A 16,511-nucleotide genomic window follows, 5' to 3' on the forward strand; every position below is an offset into this window, starting at 1 on the left:
CCTGAAATACAAGATTTGGTACTACAGTAAAGCTCTTTCAAGTTCTGAAGTGTTAATATTGCACAGTTTTAGGATGCTGCTTTTTTACAAACAGAACCCCTCATTTACATTAAGTTATTAAAACGTAAGCTTTCCTACTTGTAGCTGTGACATAGCCCAGAAGAAATGCATATCTAATGCAGTAATCCCTATCCCTGAGAAGAACTGTCCTTCTTGTCATGTAGTAGCTCCATTACAGTTAGGACTGTAACAATCAGAGTGTACCTTGGAGAGAAGGCGAAGCTGAGAAAGAGCTCTGCAGTCTGCCAAAGCTTTAGGAAAGGTTAAAGGCCATGTTTATGCCAGGCTGATAGTAGGTCTTTCATCTGAGACATAGTTTTAGGTTTTTTCCTGACCTAAGCAGTGTGGAATTTGCAACACTGAATGATGTGCAGATAATGATGCCGTCAGATCCTGTTTCAACAAATGAAGTAGTTTTCCATCCATGAAAATATTTTTTCATTCTACTTTCCTGAATTTGTGATACTACGTTTCTGTCCTCAGTGCTGGTTCTTGTGGTGTCTACACAAAATACATGTAGTTTGCCCTGTTCCCCAATTTGGTGTCTTAGGGAAGACATCTGTATATGGCCGAGAAGACAGTTCATTCCAAGATCCCCTTTTTAAAAACAGCATGGTATGGACTGTAATGGCTTGCTGTATCTTCTTTCAGGAGATTCCTCAGTATTATTCCTGAATATTAAGATAGTATTGTAGTGATTCTTGAACTTTCACAATTCCATACTGCCGCCACGCACCAACCATTTCTGATGTTATCCTGTGAAAAGAAACTTGCAGTGGACAGCAGAAAGCTATCCTCGTTTTTCAAATGCCTAGAATTTAAAAAGGAAGAAACAAATGTGACAAATAATAGTAATTTAAATTCCAGAAATTTAAATCACATATGGAAGGGCAAGGAAGATAACCAGAGATCCTGTCCAGCTAGGCGTATGCTTGTACTCTGTAACAAGCTTCCTGTATCGATGTTATTGAGATGATGCTGAATTCTTCATCGTGAACAACCTGCTGAAGCTTTGGCTCCGTCAAGGAATCACAGCATCACAGTATGGTTGAGCTTGGACGGGAGCTCTGGAGGTCATCTAGTCTAATACCCCTGCTCAAGCAGTGCCACTTAGACCTGGTTGCACAGGACCATGTCCACATGGCTTCTGAATATTTCCCAAAGATGGAGACTCCACAACAAACGTGGGCAACCTGTGCCAGTGCTTGGTCAGCCTTGCAGTCAAAAAGTGTTTCCTGATGTTCAGGGGGAACCTCCCATGTTCTGCATTGTGCCATTGGCTCTTGCCCTGTCACTGGGCCCCACTGAAAAGAGCCTGGCTCTTGTCTTCTACACCCTCCCTTCAGGTATTCATATGGTTCAAGAGACTGCTGTCTTCCACAGCACTATCACTGACTATCCGTCTTCCCTTCACAACCTTCAGCAGAGCTATCACTGACGGGAGCAGCCAGCCTTCGGGGAGTGCTTCTCACTTCCCTTATCCTTTGCTGGAGGGAAGGGAGTGAAACAGGCTGTCCTTGAGGGAAAAAGTACATGTGATAAAGGGCTGTCTTGACCAGCAGGAGGTGGGCACCACAGGGGAAATAACGCCTGCCATGCTCTTCTGCTTTGGTCCATGTGACATCCTGGTGTTTTGCTGAGAGAACGCAGCAAGCGATGCATTGTGATTTTGCTGAGTTAGGCCAAGGGGTATAGTTGTGGTACATAGCACTATACAAACTCCCCCAAACCAAAATGACAGTCCAACCACATACTGATGGCCTCCCCTGTTAATTGTCAGGCTGTTTACAGCCTCATTATAACAAAATAATTGCAAGATTTTTTTTAGTTTTAACAAACCGTTACAGAATACGTTATTACAGAATAATCCTTGTGGAAATCCAGTACCACCACCATCCTTTGAATTAATCTGTTTTTTGCCCTGAGGTGAAATTGTGTAATAGAAGCAGCAACTCATGTTACAATATTAGTTTATTCACAGGTCTGGAAGGCCAAGTGATCTTGCAGCTGCCTAATCCTGTGGCCAGAACAAGAAAACCCAGCAGATCCACCCCTCTTTGTTCAGCTGAACCTAGCAAGTTAAGGACAAGCAGATTCTCTCCCCTACACAAATAACAGTACTCTGGGGGAAGTTGATGATTTGAGGACAAAATCAGATGTAATTTTACAGATTCACAGGCATCTTTGGTTTCTGGAAGAGTCTGTAATCCACTAGCCTTTAGTTCTCTGACTGAATCGTACATTAGGGGAAAACTAAGAATCTTAGGTCTTATTTTTCCAGCCATTTTAAACTGAAAGCAGGTGAGAAGTGAGAAAGGAAGATGTAAACACAGAGATTTTTTCAAAATCATTAGGCTGTGCAGCTTCCTGCCCATATCCAGCCCATTGTGCTAAATTTCACTGCAGATCTATGCAGTGACAGGCAATGCTTGTATTGTCCAGACAAATATAATGAGATATCCAAATCCCAAAGCTTAATTTTCATCTCGTTTACAAGATCCACTGATTAATGCTTGGAAAGAATTATAACTCTTTTTGTGAAAACGTCGTTTATGGACGCTTGAGGGCAGGCTGGACTTCTGCTTCAATCAAAGACAATCACTAGATGGAGCCCGAGTCATTTCTGCGGGAAAGCATTTTATAACCTGGCTGTATCAATTTCCTACTCCATAAAGATCCCAGTTCAGTTTTCAAGTGTGGAATTTCAACTGCATGCGTGTATAACCGCCAGCTCACTGCATTGCCAAATTAATGGTACAGTTTTAGTGTGATGGTAATTTTTGTGCAAATTGCATGTGGTTGTAATATCATCATGGTTTTAAAGTAAGTCTAGCTGACTAAAGGCTTTAGATTCTCACAGATTGCACGGGCATTGTTAGAAAAGAAAGAGAAAACATACTTACTTTCTAGCTTCAAGGTACTCTTCAGCCAGAGAAAGAATAACTGGCAGCAAACAGAACTCAGTTGGCCCTGGTTTAGAAAAGAGGCAAGATGACTTTCAAAGGAACAAAGCAGAGGACAGGCCTTCTATCTTCGGTTTAGAAGCAGAGGAGAGGGACATTCATCATAATGATCTAAACTGTCATAATTTGACATAAGGATCTCTCCATTACCTGATGCTCCACACACATACCGTACTATCTGTGGCACCTGGATGGTACCTTGGGGGTTCAGGCATTCAGGATTTCCTTGTAGCCCAAAAGCAAGCAGCTTTTGAGAGAGAGAGACCCAACCTCTGTCCTTGGGTAGGACACAAGATAATGACACCCACAGGAAGAAACTTCCCTCCCAAGATCCTCTTCATCATCCCAGCAGTCACCAATGCCAGCAAGAGGCCATCCTCCCCTACATTTCAAAATGTCCCACCACAGCTGAGGGCCCTGTCACCTTTGCTGATACCCATACACAGTTTCTGGGATAGAGCACGACAGCAGAAGAGAACAGAAACTACGTCTGCTAGACAAGGGACCTTGGCACTATTAGTGGCACACCAGGAGGCACACCAGGAGGGTGGATATAGTAAATGTAGGTGAGGTCATGACCATCGCATACATTTTCTGGAGGCAGATGGAGCCACCGCCAATCACTGACAGAGGAACGGGTGAAGCCGTTAGAGCTAAAAGCCAATGGCTGGGTGCAAGTGTGACTACCACCTTGGACCGGCGTTGTGTCGGGGTGGGCACTTCACCTCCTACTTGCCAAGGGAGGTGAGAGTTTGAGATGACTGATAGTGCCTCATGCATCTTTTCACCAAGGACATGACAGGACCAAAAGCGTCTTGCACCCAGCTTGCTGTGCCCATGGAGAAAGAGAAAGTGGCCAGTCTCCTGCCACTGACCACTTTAGCTTGGTCTCTTTTATACAAATAATTCGTTAGAGAAAAAAATTGGTGATCTTACTGGGAGAGTTTCAAAGCACAGGAAACTATTGTAAAAGAAAATAGGAAGAAAATACAATACTTGTTCAGCTTCCTCTCTGTCCGAGTCTCTTGTGCCTCTGAGGGCTGTTTATTGGTAAGGGCTGTGTTCAGCCTGTCCGACAAGAAAAAATGGAGGTCCTCTTTCCCCAAAAGATCCAAAACACCAGAAGTGCCCCCCTCCCAAGTATTTTACCTCCTACAGCTGTCTCTACCTTCATGAAATCGGTCAACAAATCATGGCAGGGCTAGGAGGAGGGCATGGAGAGGTAGTAATACATGGACATCCATAAACACACGCATAGAGAGAAATATTTAATTATATGTCTCCTGTTAATAGCCTAGATCGGTATAGCTGTGATGGTGCTGGAAAGCCACAGCTCCTTCAGCCTGTCTAAATCAGGTGTACAGATTGTTACAATGCTCTCTGAAGCAAATCAAGGGTATTATTTAAGAGGGAAAAGCCGTCATGCAAACAGAGAAGGCAACACCAGAAAGATAATTTCAATAAATGTTTAGCAGGATAAAGCCTGACCTGCAAAACTGAGCAGGGAATCAGGCCCATGAACGTTGTTTACAATCTACAACGTTTTTTTTCTCTGTAAACCTACCTAAATCTGAGTTACAAGACCTTAGCTCTTAAAACATGGCTGTTCTTATGCTCTTGCATGTTTACATAATTTGGTTTAGGTTTGAAAAAAAAATCAAGCCACTTGTAGAACAGTCGGTGAGACAATACAAATTCCAACACAGCCCATCTCGTCTCCCCAAGAAGTGATCAGACTTGGAATGTTACACCACGGGTGCTAATCTTATAGCCGCTCTCTTTTCAGGAGTGCAGGAAGCTCCTCCAGTGATTTCAGGCTATCAGATAATGGCAATTGGCTAAGGAGAGAATCAACACATACTCAGGCTTGGGATTTCCAAATTGTGCTTTTGTTATGCACCAAACCAGGTCAGAAGGTCTGTTCTGCAGCAAGCTGCTGTTTGGGAACTTTTTTTTTCCTGTGTTGAGGTCAAATTTCAATTTATGCAGTTTCCCTAATTCTGTTTATTCCTAGAATAATTCTGAAATAGAAGCAAGGTCCTGCAAAATAATTTTATTTGAGCTGGTATGACTTAAGATATACTGTAGGAAAATCAGCTGAACAGTGGATTTGTATTTTGTCAAAGCTATGATTTTTGTGGTCGATGCAGGTTTCAGGAAAGCTGTTCTGCAGCATTTCTTCAGGTAAGTCCTACAATAACAGAATGGTTTGGCAGTCAACCAGAATGGAGCACGCTCAAAGAGAAGACAGGGAGTGTTGCTCCTTGCTGATATGCATGGCAGATGCTTTTTTCACAGTTTACCCTTTGACAGCCAGATATGATGTCAGATAGAGCTGTACCTTATGAAGCAATTTCACTTCCTGTTACTTTGACACTTTCAAGTGCTTCCACTCCCAGAGGACAACCAGTATTATCTCCAGCTAAGACATTTTCCTTTTGAAGACTTAAAAAAAAAATACTGAAGGCATCAAAGAATTATGAAAATCACATTTTTATTTTCCGCGTGGTTCTTACTGGATCTTTTTGCGTGCTGTCATGCTTATCCACAATATTCCTTGCCTGACATAGAAGATGCAAAGTTCATTGAAGACTGTGTGAGAGGGCACAACACGTTTCGATCCAAAGTGAATCCACCAGCCAGCAATATGTTTCGCATGGTAAGACAGTGTTTGTAAATTAATATAGCTTGTGCTGCATCTTATGCTTGATTTGCTTTGTGCTTTTCTTTCCCTTTCTGTCAGTGACTTCTGTACTATATATGTTAGTTCTTCATAGAAAACAGAAAAGACATTAATTTTTACAGTATTGTTCAGGTTTAATAATTTGAAGGGAATTCCTTGCTTAGGGATAGATTGCTACTCTAAACTTCAGCCAGAGCAAAGGGCTGTATTGCAAAGAATAGTGTTTGATTCTCATAATTTCATTTACCTTTTTCTAAGAGAGAGTAATCTGGTTTATGTTAGTGCAGGTTTCATACAGAGAAGCTGTTTGGTATTAAAAAGCTCCTGAATAGGCAATCTGCACAACAGGATTTGTTGAAAATCTATCATCTTCCCTCATTTCCTCCAATCTAGAACATACGTTGAAGGGATTTGCCAGGACAGCCATCTATATACCTGATCTTGATTTGTTGTAGCAGGGTTTGAAGAGTAGGGATACTGATGTCTGGACTGGAAAGCAGAGCTTCCTATAAATACAATGGATATCAGAACATACCATGGATAGGTCTTGGCTTGTTTGGTGGAATACATATGGAAAAAGGTAGATAGATAGCTGAGGGAGGCAACCCCAGTCAGTTCATGTCATTACTCTGAGCCCTCCAGCGGTGCTGCATAGCTGGAAAGGAAGTTGCACACATAACCGCATGCACGCTATGAATCATTTCTATGAAAGGAAGTTCATAGTAAAGGGGTAAAATTCAGACTACTCGTGATTTTAATTTCTTGCCATTTTAAAAAACGTTTAATTTAAAATGCTAGTGCACAAGAGCAAACTTAGCTGCTCAGACTAAGGATCCAGCAAGCCTGGAATAAGAGCAGGACAAATGTATAGAAACGCCTTAAATCAAAGGTGTTGCATGGTATTTAAAAGCTCTTGATGGATTTTCCTTGTATGACTTTTTTTAAGCCTTGAGCTCGTGCAAGTTTTTATCATCCCTAGCATCGTGTAGCAAAGAGCTGCAGAGCCTAACCACAAGTTGTGTGAAGATATCTCCTTCCGTTTAATTTGGACCTGTTAATTCCTAGCTTCATTTGATAGTGTCTAGTCTTTGTATTGGAAGGAGCAAGTAGTCGTTGCTTATTTACCTACTTCACACAAGATATCCATCTGTCTCTGATCAGAGCTGCAGAGCACTCTGTTGCTTTATGAAAGCCTTCCACACGTGAAGAAGACCATCCTTCTCCATGTTCTCTCTGCCCTTTCCAGTTGTAGTGTTCCCTTCTTAAGGTGGGGTGCTGCACACAGCATTTAACAGGATTTCTGCAGTGGTGTAATTATATACCTGGTTTTATTCTCTATTCCTCCTCAAGGAATTTCTAACATGTTATTTGCTTTTTAGACTACTTCTAAATAATGATTTACAAGTGGTAATAGCCAGCTCCAAACCTGTCATTATGAACACAAAGTAAGAATTATTTGTGGGTTGTTTGATTTTTTTTTAAACGCATCCCTTATCTTACATTTCTCTGTACTGAATTGACCTGCCATTTTACTGCCTGGTCATTCAGTGGCATAAAATCTTTCTGCCCATCTTCCAGATCGGTTTTTCAGATCATCACTCGTGCCACTCAGGACAGGAAGAGTTTCTCCTCAGCCTGGCAGAGATGAGTGAGCCTTTTATTTGCTTTGGCCACACACTGAGGAGGGAGAAGAGCAAAGAGGCAGAAGGGGCTGGGGAAGGGAGCAGCGGGTGACTCTTCTCTCCATCCTGGCCCACAGAACAGAATTTCTATCTGGTCTAGTGATAATTGCAAAGTGCAAATCCCTGGAGAGCCAACAGCTCCGAGGCATAAAGTTCCTCAAGCCCCTCTAAGGCTGGGGGTCTCACCCAGTTACCTCCTCTCAGTCCTAGCAGCTTAAAGACTGCAATCCAGCTCTAAATATTTTAGCAAGTCAGATACCACAGGACAGTGTGTAGATACTATGTGTCCTGTGATATCTAAGGGAGAGAGAAGAAAAAACATTTGCTATAGGAGTAGAAATGTCAAGTCAGAGAAAGAAACAATGCAGGGATGAGAAGCAGAAAAGGGGAAAAGAATCCTTACAAGTTTCTGTTTAAAAATGTTTGAATTCAGCTAAGTCACTGCAGTGCAGGTTATATTATATTTTCTTCCTTTTCTGCAGTCCTGGGACGCTGCTTTAGCTAAGACTGCCAAAGCGTGGGCAAAGAAGTGCAAGTTTAAGCATAATACCTACCTTAAAATGTCGGGGAAAGTGCACCCCACCTTTACTCCTGTTGGAGAAAACATCTGGACTGGCACAGCCACCATCTTCTCTGTGGATGCAGCTCTCAGAGCCTGGTTTGATGAAGTCAGCAGCTACGATTTCAACACCAATAGCTGTACTGACATGTGTGGCCACTACACCCAGGTGAGTCTTACATACCCAATGGTTTATAATGTAAGAGTTTCACAGAAAATCCAAGTACAAGATTGGAACAGACCACTTCGGGATGGGAATTACAGCAAGGGTTTTTACCCCCCGGTTTATTGTTGCATGAGACTGGAAATAAATATTCTGATCCCCAGGAATGTCCGACTCCTATGTTCAGTAGTGGTGGAAAGGGATTATCCCCCTGACAATTTCATGGTTCCAGGGGAGCTCAATAATAAATGCAAACCCATCTATCAGATGGTCGTTTGTCTCAGCTGCCCTTTGGGTTATCAATGTTGCTTCTGTGCCAGCTGTTTTAAAGTTCTACAAGATCCTTCCCTTCTCCTTCCTCCCTTAATGCTGTTGCTTTTTCAGCATTTGAACTGGTGTGTTACAGATGTCCCTTTGCCCTTCAGGTCGTTTGGGCAGAGAGTTACAAAGTTGGCTGTGCAGTTCACTTCTGCAATACAGTTGAAAATTTTCCAGGACTCACCAAAGCAGCACATTTTATTTGTGACTATGGGCCAGCGTAAGTTAATTATGGAATTTGGGGGGGGTTAATTTTATAAATATCCTATAACTGACCTGATATCAGATGCCAACAACAATGGGAGCAGTTGTAACAAATTTCAGAAGAAACTCCATCCACGTCACCCATCCAAGGGAAACTTCCCCGGCCATTGAGAGCAGAAGCTGCTGGACATAGCTGGACCTGCAGAACATCCCTTTCTAAAATAGCAGGCAAGCAGATCATAGCTGAGAGCACTCACCATAACCAAGATGGTTGAATAAAATCTGTTTTGACTTCAGTCTCTGCAGGAAAAGTGGGGAAGGTGCAAGCTCTCTGCTTGAGAAAGATTACATCTTTCTATGGCTCCACCCAAACGTCAAACAATACATTTTAATTGAAGAACTAAAAGGAAGACAATCCTCTAGTTTATCTCGTACCTTGCAATTTCTGGATTTACCTTTTACAGATTTGTTTTTAAAATACAGATGGCTAGTGAGAGACTGGAGGCAGATTCTTGTATGCTTAAACTGAATAATACAATAATTCCTGGGAAGACTCATTAATTTCAAGTGGCAAGAGCCATCAGGTAGCTGCTCCCCATGCCAGTGAGAGTTTTAATCTCGTCTAAAAGGAATTTCTAACAATTGCAATGATTGTTTTTTTTATAAAGGGATTCTCCTCCCCATAATAGATTTTCATGATAAATTATTCTAACAATCTGATGAAACCATGTGTTTAAATTATTTTTCAAATGACTAAGCTAACAAAACACTATTCTTCTGCTTTTCAGGGGGAATTACCCAAGAAAACCATACAAAGCAGGACTACCATGCAGCGGATGCAGTAATGAGAAGTGCATAGACAAGCTCTGTGGTAAGACCAAAGTGATCAACTAAGAAAATTGCATAGAAATAAAAGTAGCATAATTCTCAGTGGGTATACAACAATGAGTCAATTTGCACTAATACAGAGTGAGTCTGTAGCCCACCACAAAACAACAGTACCAAACCCTGGTAAGAATAGGATAAGAAGGAAATAATTGAAATACTTTGCTGTTGAAAGCTCTCAGAGGTAGAAGCCAGAGTTTCGGGTAAAGAGAAGTATCAGTTACACTACTTTCCACCTTTTATTTGATCAGAAAGTCAAATCTAAAACTTTAGCCCAACAAATATTCCCTGTCTGATTCTTCTTTCCTAGCAGAGACAGTATATTTAACTTACATATGTAACTTCTGCTTTCTTGCTTGTTTAGTATGTCCTATCACATTTTCCAGACAACTATAGTTCTGAACCAATAATAAGAGTATTCTATACTGAAAAGCACACTTAATTCTAACTTCTGCAATTTTCTGAAATACAGCAGTGAGAGATTGTTTCTCCACAGCAGTTTGCAGCTGTGGACTTTTATATCATTACACCTAGTCCCAAATTAGTCAGAAATAGTGTTTTAAATAAACAGAGATTAAAAGATGTGCAACAATGTCTTAAATCAAATATGAATTTTATACAGAGGTCGAATGGTGATGGTCTCTACTAGCCAGGCTCTATATAGCTTCAGCTGGAGAAATAATTGCACATCTGGTACTCTTGTTTCCTTCTGTGATGTCCTGGCTTACTCATCTTGAAGTCTTAGACTGATGCATCACAGGAAAACTAGAAACCCCTCAAAGACTAGGGAGAGAAGGAAGAGAGCTTTTCAAACTTAAGTGCTAGATCCTACAACTCATTTTACCATATTGTCCTATAGGACAAATCAGCAATTCCAATAGAATGCACGTAGGTAATCTTGCAAATATATCAAAACTCTTAGTAAAGGTGTGCTTCTGTGATAAATTTAGTAGTTATATTTGTCTGTCTGTAACTACTTAAATTTGAGTTGCATATCAAATTTAAATAAATTCCACGTTTTGTTTTGATTTGCTATTCCCTCCTCCCTATGACACAAATTCTTCCTCTTGCTTCTTTACTACTTCTCTTTCAATTTCATAAAAAATATAGGCCCCACGCCAGCTGGGAACCTGCTCTTGTTGGGCTGCTTCCCCCTTGCATGATGCATTAGGCACTGACTGGCATTGTCAGTGCAATCAGCCAGGCACCAGCAATGGCTTACCTCTTTACATTAAGAACTGCCACTAAATGATACTTATATTTATTTCCTCTTCTGGTCTCTTTACAGAAAATACAGAACGTGAGAAGCTGATAAGTATGTATCAAATTTTTCTTTATTGCTTTCCTGAGATTATGGCTAAGTTTGATGGGTCTTAACACCTGTTTCTTCACTTTTTTTTTTAGATTATGCCTACTGGTATCCAGACTGGGATACACAGCCCCAGCCACCACGTCCCCGTCCCCCCCGGCCTCCCACGCCACCGTACATCCCGCCTGCTAAGCATCCACAGCCTCCGCGTCCTTCTTGTGACCAATACTGTGTCAGTGTTTCAATTTTAAGGCCACTGTTTTTGGTACTGAGTGTTGGTGCTGTGCTTTTAGTACAACAGTGGTTCCCACATGCATTTTTTTATGAGTAATGATCAATTAGTAGCGATCCTACCGCTATATTACTCTCAGAGAAGTGCACACATTTAAAAAACCACTTGGTCATCTCTCCATTATCCTTGTGGTGTTTATTCAGCATAGAAAAGGCTGCTTCTTCACTCAAGGCAAGATATAAGTGGCTGTGCAGAGAGTTATTGTAATTTATTGGCAGTACCTGCAACACACTTCTATGTCTGTACGAGTCCCTTAGCTCTGGCTCAGGAGTAGATTGCTAGGGGGACCACGCAGACTGCATATTACTATACATGCTAACAAGCCTCCTGAAAACATGGGGCATCACAAAGACATGTCTGAAATGGCACACTGTATCCAAAAGAAGTAATAACTCATCTCCATTAACCTTCAATTATCCCAGACATCATTTTCCTCAGATAAAGAGATTTAACTGTACGTATTATTTTTTATGAACAGAAAAAGTTCATTAAAAAGTCCACTAAAGTGACTCCGTTGTCAGTTGTACTATTCTGTTCTCCTCTCAGAGTTAAGCTTTGTCCTCCATAGCTAGAATAATACCAGGGAAAGTTGGTAGAGTGAGGATTAAGATGGAGTGTCAATGGGGAGAGCTTAATTTTAGGATGTGAGATGGTGACAAAATCTGAAACGCAGAGTAGACGACAGCCATCCTGAGCTTGCAGGCAGGGGAAGGTGGGAAGCAAGGAGGAAAAATAGGAGAGGGAGATGAAATGGGCCCAGGACAGATTCTGGTTCAGAAACAGAAGATCTCAGCCTCATTAAAAAAGCCCAAACTGTTGATGGATTCATTTTGTTTTTAAAGACATCAACCTCTATTGTTTCTATACAAGAAGAAGAGTGTGGCAACTCAGACAGAGGTCCCATGCAAACATGTGGCTGTCCAGGTCTCTGGCTGCATAGAGTGCCTGAGCCTGTCACTGGAAAGCAGCAGAGACAACTGTGTGCGCTGTGACCAGATGAATGATCTGCTCTGCCTGGTGGCAGAGCTGAAAGAAGAAGTGGAAAGGCTGAGGAGTATCAGGGAGTGTGAGAGAGAGATTGACTGGTGGAGCCACACCGTGTCATCCCTGAGGCAAAGGTAGCAGATGGACACTCCGCAAGAAGCAGAGGACCTCCTACCCTCTTCCTACCAGGCTGAGGGAGGGGACCTAAGAGACCAAGGGGAATGGAAACAGGTCCCTGCTCGTGGCGGCAGGCGAGCTCCCTCCAGGCCTCCCTCACCTACCCAGCTGCCCTTACACAACAGGTATGGGGCTCTGGAAATTGAGGATCCAGCAAATGAAGAGGGAAATACAGATGAGGGCCCGCCCAGGGGGTTGCCTAAGGTGAGACAGTCTGCCCTACGATTTCTGACTGCCTCTGTTAAAAAAAAAAAGGAGAGTAATTGTCATAGGTGATTCCTTTCTGAGGGGAACAGAGGGGCCAATATGTCGACCGGACCCAACCCACAGGGAAGTCTGCTGCCTCCCTGGGGCCCGGGTCAGGGATGTCACTAGGAAACTCCCTGGTCAGATACGGCCCTCTGATTCTTATCCGTTACTGGTCATGCAGGTTGGAACTGATGAGGTAGCAGAGAGAGGTCCAAAAGCCATCAAAAGGGACTGCAGGGCATTGGGGCAATCGGTTGAAGGCTCAGGAGCGCAGATAGTGTTTTCCTCAATCCCTTTAGTGGCAGGAAAGAATACAGATAGGAACAGGAAAAAACACCTGATTAACAGATGGCTCAGAGGCTGGTGCCACCGACAGAAATTTGGGTTCTTGGATCATGGGGAGGCTTTCACAGAACCGGGTCTGATGGCAGCTGATGGATTTCAGCTGTCTCAAAGGGGAAAAGGATTCTTGCTCATGAGCTGGCGGGGCTCATCGAGAGGGCTTTAAACTAGGTTTGAAGGGGGAGGGAGATATAACCAGGCTCAGTAAACCAGGCTCAGGGAATAAGGCCTCCCACCCCCCTAGGGTGGAATCGGTGTGCTCAGCTGGCTCTCTGAAATGCCTGTACGCCAATGCACGCAGCATGGGGAACAAACAGGAGGAGTTAGAAATCTGTGTTCCATCAGGGGGTTATGATCTGGTAGCAATCACTGAGACTTGGTGGGGCAGCTCACATGACTGGAATGTGGTCATGGATGGCTATGTCCTCTTCAGGAAAGACAGGCCAGCAAGGCGAGGTGGTGGAGTTGCTCTTTACGTGAGGGAGCAACCAGGGTGCATTGAGTTCTCTCCAGGGGCGAATCAGGAGCAAGTTGAGAGCTTGTGGGTGCGAATTAAAGGACAATCTGGCATGTGTGATACTGTTACTGGTGTCTATTACAGACCACCGGATCAGGATGAGGAGGTTGATGAGGCCTTCTACAGGCAGCTGACAGCGGTCTAGCAAATGCAGGCCCTGGTTGTCATGGGGAACTTCAACTATCCTGATATCTGCTGGAAGGCCTACTCAGCCAGCCATCCACAGTACAAGAGGTTCCTTCAGTGCATTGATGATAACTTCCTGATGCAAATGATGGATGAGCCTACTAGGAGAGAAGCGCTGCTCGATCTTATTCTCACTAATAAGGAGGGTCTTGTTGAATAGCTGAACGTCGAGGGTAGCCTTGGTTGTAGTGACCATGAAATGGTGGAGTTCAGGATCTCATGTGTCAGGAAGAGAATACCTAGCAGAACTAGAACCGTGGACTTCAGTAGGGCCAACTTTGATATTTTCAAACAATTGCTAGGAGAAATCCCATGGGACAGAGTACTGGAAGGTAAAGGGGCCCAAGATAGTTGGTTAGCCTTCAAGGACCTCTTCTTCTGAGCTCAAGACCGGTGCATCCCAACAGGTAGGAAGTCAAGAAAGGGTACCAAGAGACCTGCATGGTTAAATGGGGAACTGTTGGGCAAACTCAAGTGGAAAAAGAGAGTGTACAGATCATGGAAGGAGGGGCAGGCCACTTGGGAGGAATATAGGTCTGCTGTCAGAGGATGTAGGGAGGCAACTAGGAAAGCTAAGGCCTCCTTGGAATTAAACCTTGCAAGAAAGGTCAAGGACAACAGAAAGGGCTTCTTCAAATACATTGCAGATAAAACTAACACTAGAGGCGATGTAGGCCCACTGGTGAATGAGGAGGGTGCCCTGGTGACAGAGGATAATAAGAAGGCAGAGTTACTGAATGCCTTCTTTGCCTCAGTCTATACTGCTGGAGGCTATCCTGACAAGCCCCAGAACCCTGAGGCTCCTGAGGAAGTCAGGATAGAGGAGGAGTCTACCCTGGTTGATGAGGACTTGGTTAGGGACCAGTTAAGCAACCTGGCCACCCATAAATCCATGGGTCCTGATGGGATGCACCCGTGGGTGCTGAGGGAGCTGGAGGATGTCACTGCCAGACCACTCGACATCACCTTTGCTAAATCCTGTGAGGAACGGGAGAGGTGCCTGAGGACTGGAGGAAAGCAAATGTCACTCCGGTCTTCAAAAAGGGCAAGAAGGAAGACCCAGGTAACTATAGATCGGTCAGCCTCACCTCCATCCCTGGAAAGATAATGGAACAACTTATCCTTGGTGCTGTCTCTAGGCATATCATAGAATCATAGTATCATAGAATAGAATCATAGAATGGTTAGGGTTGGAAGGGACCTTAAAGATCATTCAGTTCCAATCCCCCTGCCATGGGCAGAGAAATCCTCCACTACACCAGGTTGCCCAAAGCCTCATCCAACCTGGCCTTGAACACTTCCAGGGATGGGGCATCCACCACTTCTCTGGGCAACCTGTTCCAGTGCCTCACCACCCTCAATGTAAAAAATTTCTTCCTTATATCTAATCTAAATCTCCTCTCCTTCAGTTTAAATCCATTGCCCCTTGTCCTATCACTACACGCCCTTGTAAAAAGTCCCTCTCCAGCTTTCCTGTAGGCCCCCTTTAGGTACTGGAAAGCTGCTATAAGATCACCCTGGAGCCTTCTCTTCTCCAGGCTGAACAGCCCCAACTCTCTCAGCCTGTATTCATAGCAGAGGTGTTCCAGCCCTCGAATCATCTTAGTGGCCCTATCAAGGATAAGAGGGTCATTAGGGGCAGTCAACATGGCTTCACTAAGGCGAAGTCATGCTTGACAAACCTGATAGCCTTTTATGAGGACATCACCACAGTGGGTGGATGATGGTAGAGCAATGGATGTGGTCTATCTTGACTTCAGTAAAGCATTTGACACAGTCTCCCACAGCATCCTCACAGTTAAACTGAGGAAGTGTGGTCTGGATGATCGAATAGTGAGGTGGATTGTGAACTGACTGAAGGATAGAAGCCAGAGAGTAGTGGTCAATGGGACAGAGTCCAGTTGGAGGCCTGTATCCAGTGGAGTCCCTCAAGGATCGGTACTGGGACCTGTATTGTTCAACATATTCATCGATGACTTGGATGAGGGAATAGAGTGCATGGTCAGCAAGTTTGCTGATGACACTAAACTGGGAGGAATGCCTGACACACCAGAAGGCTGTGCTGCCATTCGAGACCTGGACAGGCTGGAGAGTTGGGTGGGGAGAAATTTAATGAAATACAACAAGGGCAAGTGTAGAGTCTTGCATCTGGGTAAGAACAACCCCATGTACCAGTACAAGTTGGGGACTAAACTGTTGGGGAACAGCACAGAGGAAAGGGACCTGGGGGTCCTGGTGGACAGCAGGATGACCGTGAGCCAGCAATGTGCCCTTGTGGCCAAGAAGGCCAATGGCATCCTGGGGTGTATTAGAAGGGCTGTGGTTAGTAGGTCAAGAGAGGTTCTCCTCCCCCTCTACTCTGCCCTGGTGAGGCCGCATCTGGAATATTATGTCCAGTTCTGGGCCCCTCAGTTCAAGAAGGACAAGGAACTGCATGAGAGAGTCCAGAGCAGGGCCATAAGGATGATTAAGGAAGTGGAGCATCTTCCTTATGAGGAAAGGCTGAGGGAGCAGGGTCTCTTTAGCTTGGAGAAGAGGAGACTGAGGGGGGACCTCATTAATGTTTATAAATATGTAAAGGGTGACTGTCATGAGGATGGAGGCAGGCTCTTCTCACTGGCATCCAATGATACGACAAGGGGAAACGGATGTAAACTGGAACATAGGAGGTTCCGCTTAAACATGAGGAAGAACTTCTTCCCAGTAAGGGTAACAGAACACTGGAACAGGCTGCCCAGAGAGGTTGTGGAGTCTCCTTCTCTGGAGATGTTCAAAACCCGCCTGGATGCGTTCTTGTGTGATCTGATCTAGGTGGTCCTGCTCTGGCAGGGGGATTGGACTAGATGATCCTTTGAGGTCCCTTCCAATCCCTAAAATTCTGTGATTATATACATTGGTTAGTAAGGGAAACAAACCCATCTTTCAAGCTAAGAGATAC

The 16,511-nt window shown here is 43.9% G+C and overlaps 1 protein-coding gene across 1 annotated transcript; it reads left to right on the forward strand.

Moving 5' to 3' along the window:
* The first annotated feature begins 5,502 nt into the window (after positions 1-5,502).
* On the forward strand, positions 5,503-11,174 carry LOC104372314 (glioma pathogenesis-related protein 1). The gene is made up of 6 exons (XM_009977969.2): positions 5,503-5,682; positions 7,871-8,116; positions 8,536-8,648; positions 9,421-9,503; positions 10,806-10,832; positions 10,922-11,174. The coding sequence occupies exons 1-6, from the start codon at positions 5,503-5,505 to the stop codon at positions 11,155-11,157; spliced, it is 885 nt and encodes a 294-aa protein (XP_009976271.1). The 3' UTR covers positions 11,158-11,174.
* The last annotated feature ends 5,337 nt before the right edge of the window (positions 11,175-16,511 follow it).

The sequence above is a fragment of the Tauraco erythrolophus genome, chromosome 4, assembly GCF_009769465.1.
Source record: "Tauraco erythrolophus isolate bTauEry1 chromosome 4, bTauEry1.pri, whole genome shotgun sequence".
Classification (NCBI taxonomy): domain Eukaryota; kingdom Metazoa; phylum Chordata; class Aves; order Musophagiformes; family Musophagidae; genus Tauraco; species Tauraco erythrolophus.